The sequence below is a fragment of the Lissotriton vulgaris genome, chromosome 2_2, assembly GCF_964263255.1.
Source record: "Lissotriton vulgaris chromosome 2_2, aLisVul1.2, whole genome shotgun sequence".
Classification (NCBI taxonomy): Eukaryota; Metazoa; Chordata; class Amphibia; order Caudata; family Salamandridae; genus Lissotriton; species Lissotriton vulgaris.
The window spans coordinates 72370999-72388113 of NC_141688.1; the positions used below are offsets into that span (position 1 = coordinate 72370999).

The 17115-nt window shown below is 45.0% G+C and overlaps 1 protein-coding gene across 1 annotated transcript in view; it reads left to right on the plus strand.

Annotated features, from left to right (window-relative positions):
• The window catches only part of CSPG4 (chondroitin sulfate proteoglycan 4), a 432568-nt gene that overhangs the window by 362212 nt on the left and 53241 nt on the right, over positions 1 to 17115 (plus strand). Inside the window, exons 7-8 of the mRNA XM_086959300.1 lie at positions 2849 to 2980; positions 8610 to 8779. Coding sequence (XP_086815426.1) covers positions 2849 to 2980; positions 8610 to 8779 — 302 coding nt within the window. The remainder of the gene's footprint in view (positions 1 to 2848; positions 2981 to 8609; positions 8780 to 17115) is intronic.

Sequence of the window (17115 nt, forward strand, 5' to 3'; positions counted from 1 at the left end):
CTTGTAAATATGGAGCACCACACTGCGCCACCGGTGCATCAACAAATATTATGCACCAGCAGGGCATGTGCCCCAATATGTCATCAAGGTGTGACTGTTTATTCCGTTTTTAGGTCTCGCCTTTTTTTACATTCCGCAGGAATGTAAAATGGAGAGAATTCTAGTGCTCAAAATACTCGTCAAACTAAGGCTTTTTTCTGTGCGGTTTTCTTCGAGTTCACGTGAATCACGTGACCAAACAAGCACGCGCATCAGCCTCCCTCCCTCCCTCCTAATTGCATTTTTTTAACAGCCGCCACCACATCAAAGGGCTTCTCCCAGTGTGTGCTCTGCGGCTTCTCCTCCCCTAATTATTCATGGCTGGCCGTTTCCCGGCTGCTCTTGTTTCCCTAATTCTCTCTCACGCTATCACGTGCCCTCTCTTGTACTGTTTTCTCTCTCAGCTCCCTCTTTCTCTATATCTTTATGTGTCAACTGTGTCTCTCTCCAGATTATTTGCCTACCCGTTTGTTTCATTTCAGTTTGTCTGTCTTATTCGTCCCTTTGTTTTCTTTCATCATATGTGCCAGGCTGTCACCCCTCATCGCTCTCTTTTCTGTTTTCTGCATTTGCTTGTTATTCATGGCTGGCCGGCCGTACTTTCAGTTTTCCGGCCGCTCTTGTTTCCCTAATTCTCTCTCACGCTATCACGTGCCCTCTCTTGTACTGTTTTCTCTCTCAGCTCCCTCTTTCTCTATATCTTTATGTGTCAACTGTGTCTCTCTCCAGATTATTTGCCTACCCGTTTGTTTCATTTCAGTTTGTCGGTCTTATTCGTCCCTTTGTTTTCTTTCATCATATGTGCCAGGCTGTCACCCCTCATCGCTCTCTTTTCTTTTTTCTGCATTTGCTTGACTCTTTCACTTCCGAGCTTATTAAAGCATAACCCAAGACAGAATACAAACCACTTTATCCATTAGCATTATCCTTTTTATGAAATGTATTAATCTACTTGAAGTTGTGCGGGGCTTCTCCGAGAGGTAATGAGGTGTCATCATCTGCTGGGGACCGAAGAGGCTTCCTCCTCTCAAGACACAGACGATCCTCAATTAACTGAGAGCCAACAAAAGTGGGCTGGGACCGACTCCATTAAACCCTTCAGATGCTTGAGAAGAATCGATGTAATCATTTCATACAGCTAATACCCAGTACAGCTAATACCCAGTGAGGGATGCGCGCGCATGCAGCTATGCAGACGACGTGCAAGAGAGGTGCGGAAACATGAACGCGTGAAGATCCTTACAATGAAACACAGCGTTAACAGGTGCGCGTGATGTGCAAGGATATTATGATATGCAGTGAACCTTCCATAGTTACTATTAAACATGCAGCTTTCCCTATGCAGACATGCACAAACAGTGGAAACAAGTACGGTGTTGTTGGCCAATACACTGACTGAATACGACCATAAGCATCAAACAAACAGAAAGCCACAACCTCAGCAACCACCAAAGAAAATGATGGTTGCAAGCATATCCAGGTCCTTTGAAGTTCGTGTCAGTGCTCATCACACAGCAGGAGCAGAGGCTGGGATCAGTCCTTGGGACTGCCTGCTGCTGGGCAACGAGAAGGCACTCAAATATCAATAAAGACTATTAGATGGCAATCAGCAGTTGAACTAAGCCAGAACACAATTTGCAGTTTTTTAGAGGTTTCTCACTTCAGAAGGTTTGCTGGTTTGTGGCCAAATAATTATGTCATTTGTATAGCTTATTTTTGGGCCATTTATTAAAGTCGTGTTTCCATCACTAAAACTTTCACATAGTCATTTTGGCTAGCCTCCACACAACCACACACCCAACCACACACACAACCACACACCCAACCACACACACAACCACACCACACACACAATCTCACACACAACCACACACCAAACCCCTCACTCTCTATCAATCTATCTATCTATCTATCTATCTATCTATCTATCTATCTATCTATCTATCTATCTATCGCCCTCACTCTATCTATCGCCCTCACTCTATCTATCGCCCTCTTTCTATCTATCGCCCTCACTGTCTATCTATCTATCGCCCTCACTCTGTCTATCTATCTATCGCCGTCACTCTGTCTATCTATCTATCGCCCTCTATCTATCTATCGCTCCACCACAGCATCACTCAGGGGCACCACAGCATCACTCAGCACCACCACAGCATCACTCAGCACTACCACAGCATCACTGGTTCAAATATGTTCTCTCAATGTTTGAAGCTTTATTGCAAATGTCACAAAAAAATGTTAATATTTCACTTCTGTTCTTGGATTTTAGTCACTGAACATAATCTTCACAACAGTTATTTACAAAAGTTTAAGCTATTGCCATTAAAAATTACAATCACCTTTTATTAAGTATTAATTAATTATTTAAAAAAAATAAAAACCAATGTTAATTGTAATATCAATACATCTAAGTAAAGGCAATACAAAACATGTGACATTACAAATACTAAAAGTGTCACATATGCTAAAGTTAAAAGTATTGGCATTGTAAATCACAAAACATAAATATAAAATGTCATTTACAAAACCAATAGCTCCAACTTTCCTACTGCGAGACCTATTGGCAACGCCAGTGCTTGTTTTAATAGAATTCTTAGTGCTGTCATCAGCGCGTGCCTTTTCTCTAGGTTGCTTGGACTACTGAATTACCTGACCGATGTCTGTTTGGTAAAATGTTTTGCAAGGGATTACAATGATGTCATCAATGTGTGACTGGCCCTCACTTTTGTTGAATGGTGGTTTGTAATGTTGTCACTCTGTGAAAGTCATTCCTACTGGCTGAATATTCCTTCTCACATTCTGACAGGGTCCCCTGATGGTGGCTTCGCCTTCGACGTCTCAGACGGAGACAATGTCTCCCCTGGACACTTCTTCACTGTTACAGCCAAGAGTCTGGTGATCACCATGGAAGCCAAAAAGGACCTTGTTGTGTGTCCAGGTGAGTCAGGAAACACTGGCAAGTTCAACACAGAGTGGAATGCCCTTAACACCTTCAGTGTCACTAACATATCGTGTCCCACTTTACCTTATCCTGCATTTTGCTCAGACTGTTGCTCCACGAGTGCATAGTGATACATGAAGCCCATGTCAGACCTCTCCAGGCCTGAACCCAAATAACGCTTTCCACTTCCAGCAGAATACTCTCAGAAATGGCTGCCAGCAGAGCAGAGAAACAGCTCCTCTCAGCAGACACACACATATATATTGGTATTTATAAAGTGTAAATCTAGCTAGTTAGCTGTGAAGTGCCATAAACAGTGCTTTGGTGCAGAACACGATTTATAATGGCGTACCTCAGGTGTGGAAGGAATAAGTGTGGAAATAAAGGGGTTAGTCACAGAATGACAGAGTCTGTGAGGCTTTTTATCAGTGGTATATGAGGTTTTTATTGAATAGATGTGTCAGGAGCTCCTTTCTGAACTACAGGAATGCTGAGTTGGATATATTGAGAATGCTACACTCGATTCTTTGTGCATCACTTGCAAAGGTTCTTCTAATGGATTTTTGTTTTTTGTAATTCTTGGAATTATCCACTGTAAGACTGTGACTAACGTGAGGATATTTCTAATGCCCTTTGGTGTGAGTAGCAATGTACAACTCTCCTCATTGTGTTCATTCAGAGTCAATTAGGGATGCCGATGAGCAGGGCATGCGCACATCATGGTGGTAAGGGCAAGGCTTTGAATGACAGTTCTAATTTAGAAGTGTACGTTTTTCAGAGAAGCAAGAGGTACTGCCAGGCTGCATGAGGTTTATTAGTTGTGTGGTATGTGCAGGGGTGCAGTCAATAATGAGAAGGATAACAACAACAGAGGGTGAGAAGAGTCCCCGCCCACCTTCCCTCATAAATGTACTCAACAAAGAAAAGCGAGCACGCTAGCATACTCTGTCTGTCTGTCTGTCTCCTTGAGATGTCCTTCGCACGTCCGTGTGAAAAAACACTGTTAGGTTTTCTTAAAAGGCCCCTCCCCCACTAACCAAATTGGAGGCATGCTTCATATTGGGCTCCCACCTGAGATACCTAGTGCATTAAGGGTGTACTACAAGGCCTGATTACAGTGGAGTGTTTTGGGGGGATTTTTTCAAATGAAGAAAAGGTGAATTAAAATTGCCTCCAGGTTACCAGCCACTGAGGTATGTTCAATAGTAGTAACCTTGGACAAAGTTTAAAAGTGATGATGGAAGTGCTCCGAGAACGCAATGAACTATCACATTCTCATTTTTGGTCAACATGTTTCAGCCATAATTAGTAAAAGCCCAAAGGGTCAGTATAGCTTTCTTCAGAACCAGTATTGCACATACGATAAGGCATGCAACAATATCACAGATCGTAACTCACAGCTGTCTGTATTTACTCCATTTGAGTCTCTGTATTAAATATAAAAAATTAGAAAGACATCATTTGTTATATGGGACTTTAAACATTCAAGGGAGCATGGGCATAGAACTCCCAGGGTGCTTACGCGATGCATAAAGGTCCAAGTGTGATGGAACCTCTGTGCCCCTGAAACAAATCGCAGTGGACTACTAATTGTGCTCTGCATTGAAAATCATGCAGATAAATATAGGATGCGGGCAAGTTCCTGCATGGTGATGCTGTACCTGTTGTATGTGCAGCACGGTATGGATTTGCATGCACTGCAATGCTGATGGCAGCACGATGTACGAAAAACATGCACCGCGCAAGATAATTAGGCTCATTGCGATTGGCTTAACAGTGATAATGCACTCAAAGTCGTGTGAAGACAACGACACAAATATCATGCATTTTTTAAGAATCGAAATCACATACTTGTTGCTCAGTATTTCCTCACACCATGGAGGCTCCAAGTGGGAGAGCCCTGTAGTCACACACTGTTAGGGATCACGTAATAGTACAAGACCCTTACTTGCTTGGCTATTTTGTAGAAAAAGATGTAGATGTTCAGCCCGCACTTACTTCGTCAAGAGTGATCGCACATTTGAGTTATATATTTTAACACCTAAGAAGCTGCGTATGCTACTTTGCCACCAGCTGCGTCCAACTAAATACTGTTGCATGCTGAAAAGGGAGGAGGAGGGGAAGAGATGGAGCTTACTGAGTTGCTGAGTTTGGAATATGGGGAGCCAGGTTCAAAATCACACCTCTGATCAGCATCCCATGATTCTGGGAAAATTAGCGAATCTCCCTGTGCCTAAAAAGCTAAATAAATGATTACCGTTGTCTAGTTCTATTATAAATCACTCTAATGCCCTTGGATCATGTTTGTACTTTAAAATCATTGGTGTTTTTAGTGGTGGGATCAAGAGACAAGGATTGCATTTTCCTGTGAGTGAAGTTTGCTGTCCATGGCTTGTGGAGTGGTGTGGCTCACTGGTTAGAGGCGGCAGACCCGGGAGCAGAAGTCGGCCGGGACCAGGGTTCAATTCCCGACGGTGGACTTTGGTCAGCGGACTCGATAAATCTCACTTCGGTGCCTACTCTAATTCAGGGATCCCACTCGGCAACTCTGGGCATCAGCTTGCCTAATCTCCACAACGGCCCCTCCAACGCCGGGGATGCTTGGCTTCACCTTGGGGACTCCCAGCAGGGACCATCCCACAGGGAAAGCCAGGACGGGTTCCCCAGCGTTACACAGCGCCAGGAAACCTCCGGGTAACAGTGTGCTTTACAAGCTCAAGCATAATAATAATAATAAGAGGTTATTTCTCAATTCGGGGGAACCAGGAGAGAGGCAAGGAGATTCTGGTAGTAGGAGGATCTCCTCAGTCCTGCCACCAAGAGTCATTCACATTCACAGTGTGAGAGTTCCACCTTCACAGTGTGAGTGCTGCTTTTCACAGCAGGAACAATGTGTTGTCCTACAAATGACAGAGCTACACACCTACTCCCCACATGTTAAAATATATAATTGCTCTCAATTCTGATTATTAGCATTCAGAAGGGCTTGACTACAATTATTTGATACACAATACAATGTAATGTAATTTATTTTTATAAAGCGCGAGCATGTCGTGTCGAAGAGGAATAAAAACCAGTGAGCCAAGTGAGGTCTCAGTAGGAGAGTGTCTGGTATTTCTGGAGGTGGGTTTTTAGACTAAAGCTAAACAGAAAGTGTCAGTGATTTTAAAAATCCAAGTTTTAAGAGCCTTCCAAAAGAGGTTCTCTGATGGAATCTGACGCAATTGGAGTGGGAGTTTGTTCCAGGCTCTGGCTCCTAGTACTCCAAGGGATTTTCCTCCTTTTGTAGCGAGTCTAAATTTAGGAGTCACAAGTAGGTTTAGGTTGGAGGATCTAAGTGAGCGAGAGGGTGCATGTCTTCCGAACCTTTTGGACAGGTAGGTGGGGCCCAACTGATGATAGGCCCTGAAAGTGATTAATAGGATTTTAAATAGCACCCTCTTGTGGATAGGCAACCAATGCAAGATCTTAAGTACTGCTGATGCAGACGACTTCCTGGCCATCTCAGCACAAGACTGGCGGTGGCGTTCTGGACCATCTGCAGTTTGTGCAATACAGCTTTGCTGGAGCCTGCATAAAGACTATTGCAGTAGTCCAGACGAGAAGTAATGAGGGCCACCGCTACCGTCTTTCTGGCTGTCAGGGGGAGAAGGTCAAAGAACCTTCTGAGGCCCTTGATTATGTTAAAACAGGACCCCGCCACAGTGCCTGCTTGTTGTCTGAAAGATAAGGCCTCATCAAACCGTATCCCAAGGTTACGGGCCGTCGTTATGGTATTAGGGGGGACTTCTGCATCTCGAGGCCACCAAGATTTGGGGGAAAAGAGGTTTTGTTGCCCAAAAGGGAGGATTTCAGTCTTGCCCGAATTACATTTGAGATGGTGATTTCTCATCCATTCAAATGTTGCGGCAAGACAGTCTCTCAGATTTTCCTCTGCCTTAGTAGTGTTATTGTCCAGGACGAGGATGAGCTGAGTATCATCAGCATAAGATATCGTGCTGATGTGGAAGGATGTAATGAGCTCTATCAAAGGGGTCATGTAAAGGTTAAAAAGTATTGGACTCAGGCTGGAGCCCTGTGGTACCCCTGTTTTTAACGCTTTTTCATCTGAGCAATGGCTTCCTAGTATCGTAACTTGCTTCCTGTGGCTGAGAAAATTTTTCAGCCATTCAAGAGCAGTTCCTGCTATTCCTGATTCTGCTAGGCGGCCAATTAATACGGGGTGTGAGACCGTATCAAAGGCCGCCGATAGATCTAGCAGAACCAGGACGGCCTTTTTACCTTGATCCATTGCAGTCTTGAGTGTCTCCACCGTGTGTAGTAGTGCTGACTCCGTGGAGTGTTTAGCTCTGAAGCCTGCTTGGTTGGGGTGTAGGATGTCATTGTCCTCCAGGTACCTGGTCAGTTGTTTGTTTACTGCTGCTTCCGTAAGTTTAAAAAGGTGTGGGAGCAGCGAAATAGGGCGGAGGTTAGAAAGCGTAGTGGGGTCTGCTAGGGTTTTTTTTTGCAAAGGTTTTACAGCGGCTAGTTTCCATTCAGATGGGATGGCGGCAGTGGCCAGAGAAGAATTAATGATAGCATTAATGCTTGGATTTACGGTGTCCACAAGAGCATGTAGAAACAGAGGGGGCAGGGATCAAAAGGGGAACCTGATTTGCTGGAGAGGATAGCCTGACGGGTTTCTTCAAGACTAACAGGGGAGAAATTATTTAACTGAATTTTATTATTCATTGGGTTTATGATTTCAGCAAAAAGGGACTCTGGAGGGTCTGGGAAGTCTTTGGTAAGGTTGAGTATTTTCTGTTCAAAATAATTTGCTATGGAGTTGCATAGTGAAAGCGAAGGAGGGATCTCTTGTCTAAGGAATTTGGGATTCATAAAATCATCAACTATTTTGAAGATTTCTTTCTGTTTGTTGTTAGAGGAGTTGATGGCTTCTAGAAAGTTATCTTTTTTAGCGTTTTTAATCATTGTGTGATATGGTCTCCTAGAGGTTTTATAGGCAATGAGTTCTTCTTTTACATAAGTATGGCGCCATTTCTTTTCCAGGGTTCTGACCTCTTTATGTTTTTCTTTTAGAGGGAGGGAGAACCAGGGGGCGGACTTTTTGTTCCGCTTTTTACTTACTTTTTTCGAGTCCGCTGGTCCACAGAATTCTGTGACCCATTTGCAGAAGCTGTTGTAGTCTGTTTCAGTGTTTCCAGTCAGGGGTGGTTTAGTATCCTCAGCAATAAGATACAGATTGGGAGAGTCTTTAAATTTTTTCCAGTCTCTCTTTATCTGGACATCGATTTTCATATTGGCTGTTTTGAACCTTTTCTTATTTGTAGTCAGATTGAAAGCAAGCAATGCATGTGAAGATAATACATTCCCAAAATACCTTATCTATTAATCATATAAAAAAGCTCGTGATTTTCCTGCAATCGGGTTGGACAACAATAAACAGTCTGTTTAAAACATAAAAATGTATAGATTCCATGTGACAGCGGTGAAGGATTGGAGCGGTCTTACATCGGTGCAATTCAGATGGAGTTTGAGATTTATTAAAGGAAAACAGACGTCAGAAAAGAGGCATGAGGCTAGCACTAATTTTCCATCCCTCATTCTTTCTTTTATTTCTGTTCAGGGTTTAGTCAGCCAATCACAAGCCAGATCCTAAGAGCTTCAACCAATACTGAGGTACCACTCTCCAGTCCCCTGCTTTACAGCGTGGTGGAGCCGCCACGGCTAGGTCACCTATTCAACACGTGGCTGCGGAGTAACGACACAGGACTGACAAACTTCACTCAAGAAGAGGTGAGTATTGTGCTTTCCTGGGAGTAGTGCTTGAGGCCATCAGCATAGTGATCTCCCATTTTATAAAATGTTTTAATAGGTTTTTGCATCCCCATTGGAGGCTTGCTTTTCTCCACCAGGGTGGAAGATGGGAAATTTGAATTTAAGAAAACCTTTTGTTCTTGGACGGCTTGCAGTCTGAAACTTGATTTAACGGAGGAATGGACAGGTTGTCTCAAGTTCAGATAACGCGTAACTACCCTCAATATAAAGGTAGCCACACTGTGAGCAACAGGCAGCCCAGCCCATACAGCATCATTCTGCAATAAGTAAGTGTAGCCCTCCCCTGGAGGGTTCTGGTTGTGTGGCCACCCCTGAACAATACTTTTTTAATGGAACCAAATGATTCGCTTCACTGCACAATTTTCCAACTATGTTTGGCACACCATAGGTTTTATAAGCAGGTCTGAACAGAAATAGTTAAATGCTTGAGGGTCTGGTACAGTATCTGATAGCATAATACTCTCCCAGAGCATATTATGCATACCATTTGAGTCACATCCTTGGGTCTGCTTTCAGGGTTTTCGAATTGATTTAGCCCTGTGGAAGCTTGGTGCCTCCAACTCGGTGAGAAATACTTTGTTCGGCTACATTACAAGCACAGCATTAAAAGACGATATACTCTCTGTATCACACGCCTGCAAGAATAGCGCAGTGGGGGGGCACTTCAGGAACTACCTGCCCTCGATGCGATACTCCAGAAGCAGACAGAATACACATTTTTGCTTCCTGTCGGCAGTTGTCCACACTTCTCATGGCGCTCAAGCAGTCTCTGGAAAGGTCCTTGGGGATCAAAACTACTCTCTCACCAGCCATGATTATCCGTGGGGTCTATGAAGACACGGGGGGCCCTCAGGAGAAATTTTCATTCATGGCTATGGCAGTGCTGCGCATGTGTATTGCTAAGGCGTGGTTAGATAAGGTGCCCCCCGCCATTCAACACTGGCTACCCAGGCTGTTTTCTGCATTTAATTTGGAAAGCGCAATTTATGCAAGGAAAGGCCGAAAGGGTAGAATACTTGGGAAGAGAATATGGAGACCTATTCAGCAGTGGAAAGAGGGACTTAATAATATACATTAGGAGTGCCGCTCCTATATTCTGCTCTTCGCTGTTTCTCTTTTTAGTAACTCCTGTCTTATCTCCTTTATTATTCTTTATTTTTATTTTTATTTCCACTCTCATGATGAGCTTTTCTTTTTCTCCAATTTCATATATTCTGATGTTTTAATTATGTAAAAGGATTGTATATAATGCAGGAAATGTAACAATGTGCTGTGCTGTATCATTGGTGGGGGGAAATATAAAAACTTTTAATAAAAATATATTTTTTTAAAAACCCGTGAGAAATATGCCTGTATTCTATGAGGATAACCATGCCCTAAAAGAATCGAGGTCCTAACTCGCTCATTCCAACCATGAAGTCGGCTCAACACGCACCCATTTTTTCTTCGCTTACATCTGCCTGCTACCAGAGGGAATCAGGTATATTTGATTTGTGGTCACCCTTCTCCCCGAACTAGTGACCCTCCAGAGACCTTTAGAGAAGCTTCAAGATTTCCACTTTCCATTGGCCAAAGAACTTCTACCATCAATTAGGGGGTTAGGGCTGTTTTACAGTGTGTCCCATAAAATATAGCATAAACATATATGTCAAATCATCTTATTCATTTACAGTCCAAACCTTTAACGGCCTTTTTCGAATTTGACGGACAGGGCGTCCATCACAAACGTGAAGGATGTCCCGTCTGCTGTATTACAATTGTAATTGACTATAAAGCACTTGTAATGTGACAAAAATATATCTGCCACATGTGGACCGAGTACCATGTCTCACAACCTGTAAATGAAGCCATAAAGTATATACAAGCGTCAAAAACTGTCATCATGTGTGCTCCAAAATGGTACCTGAACACGTAAACCCTGATAAATATTTTGCATACTCTTGCTGACTTCATAGGAGTAGCAGTAGCAGTGATTGATGTGGCGCTATTCTGATATTACTGCTAGATTTATTTATCTAAGCAATTTCGAATAACACAGACTAGACCAGAATGCTGACCTTGCGCTTGACATAAGTTAAAGGTTACCATTTACAATTTAACATAAAAAGTAAACATACCAGAGAGGTAACAGAGGCCTCTACTTGTCCTTGTGACGCGAAGGTGCCCCACCCTTCACCCCCTGCACCCCAGGATCTATGAATATCTCTGAGATACCGAGGGGCTCCTCACCACGTCCTGTGGGAGTGGGAGAAGGTAACGTTTGCATTATGCCACTGGAACGTAGAGTATTTGGATTGACGTACCAGGATTTTTAGGTCCTACCTACGCAGCACGTGCTCTGTCTCTTGAGACATGCTGTATCTATGGCGTGGGCTTTAAGCACGTCCATCGGTTTTGATTCATTCCTTTATGTTCCTTTCAAAATTCCTATGCTTTCCTTGGTGAATAGTTTACAATAGTCCCTCCTTTTGCTGTTTTTTGGTCATGCCTTGGAGACTGGCCCTGTTATGTGGATCGCTGCACTCTCAGCAGTGTAAGTTTGTTTCAGTGCATTACTTTAGCTTTCGTCTGGACTTGTTATGTCTTTTCAAATACGCTCAGCCGAGAGCTGCAAATCACGTCCTTATTTTGTTTTGCATTTTGGTTTCACAAGGGCTTTTTCAGCTGGAGTCTATGTTATTTTTCATTCTATAACATTTTTTATTTCATTAGCTCAAATGTCCAAACCTTAAACAATATACTTATTGGAAGTGTAGTTTAAGAAGACAGCCGTTGGATATGATTAAAAAGGTAAACGTGGTGTTATTGCTCCATTTTATGAAAATGGAAGCAGCATTAAGTTCTGTGCTTTCAACTTTTGATGCTCTCCTCTAGGTTTCATTCATTGGTGAAATATAACCAATATCACGGGATGGTGCCATGTGCTCTCCAAACGTGGCATGTATTGTGAGGTTACTTAACAATACATCCTGCAAGTAGACAGTGCAATACTACCGCAGAAAAACCTCAGCACCACCACAGCACCACCTCAGTATCAGTGCAGCACCACTTCAGCACCAGTCAGAGTCACTCAGCACCACTTCAGCAGCACACCTGTTTACTTACCTGTTAAACTCCGTAATCCATACATTACTACCCCTCACCCTGCCCCTCCCCCTCCCCACGTCACCGCCCTACAGGAACTTCCACTGCAGACCGCGGCTGCACCTGAGCATCACTCAGCAGCACCTGAGCACCACCAGAACACCAGCACAGCACCACCTCAGCATTGCTCAGTCCCAGTTTAGCACCACCACAGCCACAGCACAGCACCACCTCAGCACCAACGGAGCACCAATTCAGCACCAGCGCACTACTCCAGCATCAGTGCAGCATCACCTCACTACCAATGCAGCACTACTTCAGCATCAGTGTAGCATCCCCAGTGCAGTCCCACCGCAGCATCAGCACAGCACCACCTCCGCATCAGTGCACCACCACCTGCGCAGCCCCACCACAGCATAAGCACAGCACCACCTCAGAACCAGTGCAGCAACACCTCAGGACAAGCACAGCACCACATCAGCATCACTTAGCACCTCCTCAGTATCACCCCGCACCTCCTGAACACCACCTCAACACAAGCACACCACCACTTCAGCAGCACCTCACTACCAGCGCAGCACCACCTCCGCACCAGCATAGCACCACCTCAGCATTACTCAGCCCCAGTTCAACACCACCTCAGTCGCAGCATCGCACCACCTCAGCACCAACAGAGCACCACTTCAGCACCAGAACACCACCTCAGCATCACTACTGCACCAGTGTTGCACCACCTCAGCACCAGCGCACTTCTCCAGAATCAGTGCAGCACCACTTCACTACCAATGCAGCACTACCTCAGCATCAGTGTAGCATCACCAGTGCAGTCTCACCACAGCATCAGCACAGCACCACCTCCGCATCAGCGCACCACCCGCGCAGCCCCACCACAGCATCACTCAGCACCACCTCAGTATCACTCAGCACCACCTGAACACCACCTCCATACAAGTACACCACCACTTCAGCACCACCTCAGTATCAGCTAAGCACCAGCTCAGCACCAGCACAGCACCACCTCCACATCAGCACAGCACCATCTCAGCCCAGCACCACCTCCGCATCAGTGCACCACCACCAGTGCATCACCAACTCAGCACCCGCGCAACCCCACTATAGCATCAGACCAGCGCCACCTCAGCACCAGTGCAGAACCACCTCAGCAGCAACTCATCACCAATGCAACATCACTTTAGCATTACCTCAGCACCACCTCAGCACCGGTGCAACATTACCTCAGTACCAGCACAGCACCAAATTAGCATCACTCAGCACCACCTGAGCACTAGCACAGCATCACCTGAGCACCCCCAATGCATCACTCAGCACCACTACAACATAACTCAGCACCACCTCAGTATCTATCACTCAGCACTACCTGACTTCCACCTTCCACAAGCACACCACCACCTCAGCATCACCTCAATATCACCCAACACCACCTCAGCACCATCGCAGCACCACCTCTGCCCCACTGCAGCATCAGCACAGCATCAGCACAGCATCAGCACAGCACCACCTCAGTATCTATTACTCAGCACCACCTGACGCCCACCTCCGGACAAACATACCACTACCTCAGCATCACCTCGGTATCACTCAACACCACCTCAGCACCATCGCAGCACCACCTCTGCCCCACTGCAGTATCCAAGCAGCACAATCTCAGCACCAGTGCAGCACCACCTGCTCATCAGTGCACTACCACCAGTGCAGCGCCAACTAAGCACCAGCACAGCACCAACTCAGCACCAGTGCAGCACCATCTCAGCAGCAGCACAGCACCACCTCGGCATCAGCACACCAGTGCAGGCTCACCTTTGAGCTAGCGCAGATCAACCTCAGCACCAGCCAACCCCACCTCATTAGAAATTCAGCACCCATGCAGCACCACTTCAGCATCAGCGCAGCGCCACCTCAGCATCAGTGCAGCATCACCTTAGCACAGCACAAACTCCGTATGTAGATAATGTGCACAATGCTGTACAACGTAGCTTAAAGACATTGGCAAAGCAAATAGCACTGGCTAAACACTTATGAGGTCCCAAAGGCAATATCTATTGGCTATGCCAATGCTTGTTCTATTTCCAGGGTAGCTGCACATGGCAGACACTCACAGGCAGGCAGAAAGAGTGGCTCGGGATGAGGGACCGCCACATTCTTCTCTTCCCAGGCCACTTATGTGTAGCCTGGGGCCTCTGTGTACATAGGCCCATCATTCCCATGACCTCTGCACAAACGCCAAAGTGCTGTGCTGGCAGTTTGTAGGATGTGGTAAAACAACCAGAGCTGCCATCTGTTGAACTTGGGAACCAGCGTCAGCTCAACATCCTGCGATTCTTTGCAAATCCTTTGATCTCCCCGTGCCTCCCAAAAGTGACTGTGTCCTTATGTAATGCAACTGGTGCTCGTGTAAAGCTCTGCAGTACCTTCGGGTCGAGTTCGCCCTCAATAAAACTGCAAAGGCACAAACCATGTAATTCCACCTTGAGCTCTCTGTCTGCTACCGTGAACATATCTGGGCTTTTAACACCCATCCCTGCCACAGTAGTGCGCAGTAGGACGTGTCCTCTCGCCTCTTGACTGGGCCTCATCACATCCCAGGCGAACTCCCCTCACCGGCCCATACAATATTTAACTGGTAGTGGCACAGTGGGCAGCGAGTGGATGTTGCTATTATTTTGGCACTCTCTGGTTCCTGCCATGCTGAGACACAGGACTGTACACATAACTGGGGGCTCTTTAAATCTGGGTATACAATTCTACGAGGTCACAGACGTTGTACTGGTGGCCAGCCCGTTTATCCTTTACCCCTCGTCTGCCCGCTGAACATAATTTATGGAGGTGTGTGAGGAAGTTTGTACTGTGATGTTTTTTTGAACGTGTGCGTGTGTGTGTGTGCGCGTGCGTGCGTGTGTGTGGTGTGTGTGTGTGTGTGGGTGTGTGGGTGTGTGTGTGTCTGATATTTTCACCAAGGAGGCACTGGACATAAAAACAAATACACAGGTGCCACTAAAAGGTAGATTTTGTAATTTCCCGCTTTCACATAACTTTTCATCGATCTGTAGTATCCACGTTGTCAATAAACGTGAACTTATCAGAGGAGACAGACAAGTCACCTTTCGCTGCAAGAGAATATTGCATATTGATTGGAGGGGGAATACCTGCACGCTGCCCTGCAGGAGAACACCACATATTCATCGGAGGAAATATCTCTTTATTTTCAGTTTTATGTAGCAAGAACTAGACACAGTGGGTATCAGAGTACTTTACCGTGGACTGCTTTTGACTGTGCAATCCGTCTACATAACAATAACGTGCTACCTATGCACCAGCTACACGTGCAGCAATAACATGATTATTAACTACACCAGACTTGACAGCTGCATAGGTATCAGTTCACGTTTGTTCCATTGAAGCAATCAATATTGGGGGAGCAGTACAGCAGAAATGATGCATTCAGGCCGCAGGTGAATTCCGCAAGAGAGAAGCACCCCAACATGACTGGAAACTGATCAGAGTTGACAATCACTGGGCCCCAGTGAGCTGCCACGATTCACAAGTGATCGGAGGAGAGAACCTCTTTATCTGGACCGACAGCAGCATAGAAATAATAATGGCATAGAGGAGAGATTCTCTTCACGCTGGTCAATATACAAACTACTCAGAGAAGGCAACCACTCCACCTGGACTGGGAGGCAAATACTACAAATCGATCACAGAAGACAACCACTCTGCCTCATCCTGCAGGAGAACACCTCAAACGTATAGTGCAGACAACCATTCTACTTGTCCTGTAGGAAAACACTGCATAATGATCGAATAGACAAGCGCTACATTTGTGCGAAGTGAAAGCTAGAAGGTCGTAGGATGAGGCACCCAATGCAGCCTGATCCGCAGGTAAACACCACCAATTGATACAATGGCTGTTTACTGGCCTGCAAGAGTAGCGCTGATATGGAGCGAGAAGAAATCCGATGGAGCTCAGCATTCACCCAAGGTTGATGATGGTAGAGCAGAAAATGGCTCACAGAAGCTCGGCCTGTCACCCAAAGGGGCTGATGGTGGTGGCAGCTGATGACCTTTAAAAGTGGTGAGGTTTAGTCTGTGGCTTGAATGCCAGTTAGTGAGTCTGACTTCTCACTGGTTTCAGTCCCACTTTTACTTACTCACTCTCACACGGTCGTATTCTCACTCTTACTCTCTCACTTAGCCTCACTCATTCTCAGTTAGTCTAACACAGTCTCACTCAATCTCGTTCATTCTCACTTAATCTCACTCTGACTTCCCTAGTCTCACTCGTTTCCACTCATTCCGCCTCACTCATTCTCGGGATCCCTCAGACTGTGACACCCTCAGTCTCACAAATTTTCAGTCAGTCTCACTTAGTCTCACTCAGACAGACATCCACTTTATTCGATTAATTAAAATCATAAAAGTACACTCAAGATTTGAACAGAATAATACTAATCCATATTTAAAAACAGTCAATCAATCTTCATTCAGTCTCACTGACTCACCTTGTCTCAATTATTCTCACTCATTCAGACTCAGTCCCACTCATTCAGACTCACTGACAAAATCTGTCTCATTGATTCTTACTCGGTTTCACTTATTCTGACTCACTCAGTCTTACACACAGCCAAACTATCATTCTCCCTCACAGCTACACTCACTGTCTTTGTCCCTCACAGTAACACTTACTTACATTCTCTACCACAGTCCAAAGACCTAAAGAATTCCTTAGGTGAATATTAAACTCACAAACAATCTATCTCTCCTCAATGTGTGATGTACTCACACACACTCTCACACATGTTTATAACCATACAGGACAGGACAGAACTGTCCTGTCGAATAAAATAATTTGCATAAAAACACATGTACATAAGCAACACATATACATGAAAAAGAGAGATCCTTTAAATTTGTCTTTCAGTAAATACAACTCTACTCTTTATGTCACTGGGTGTCTATGAAATTAATTAGTTGCATGCACTGAAGATCGCATCTTCGATTTCCATCAACGTAAGTCAGTGAAAACAACTTATAACAACTACCTTCATCAGGACTACCATACAAATATCCCCTCCCAATACAAATTCATATGATAGCTATTGATCATACAATCATCAATAATAATCAAACACCTCCTGGTCCTCTTCACCTCAGTAGGAGCTATCTCGGGCTCTGCGTACATCACTATAGTC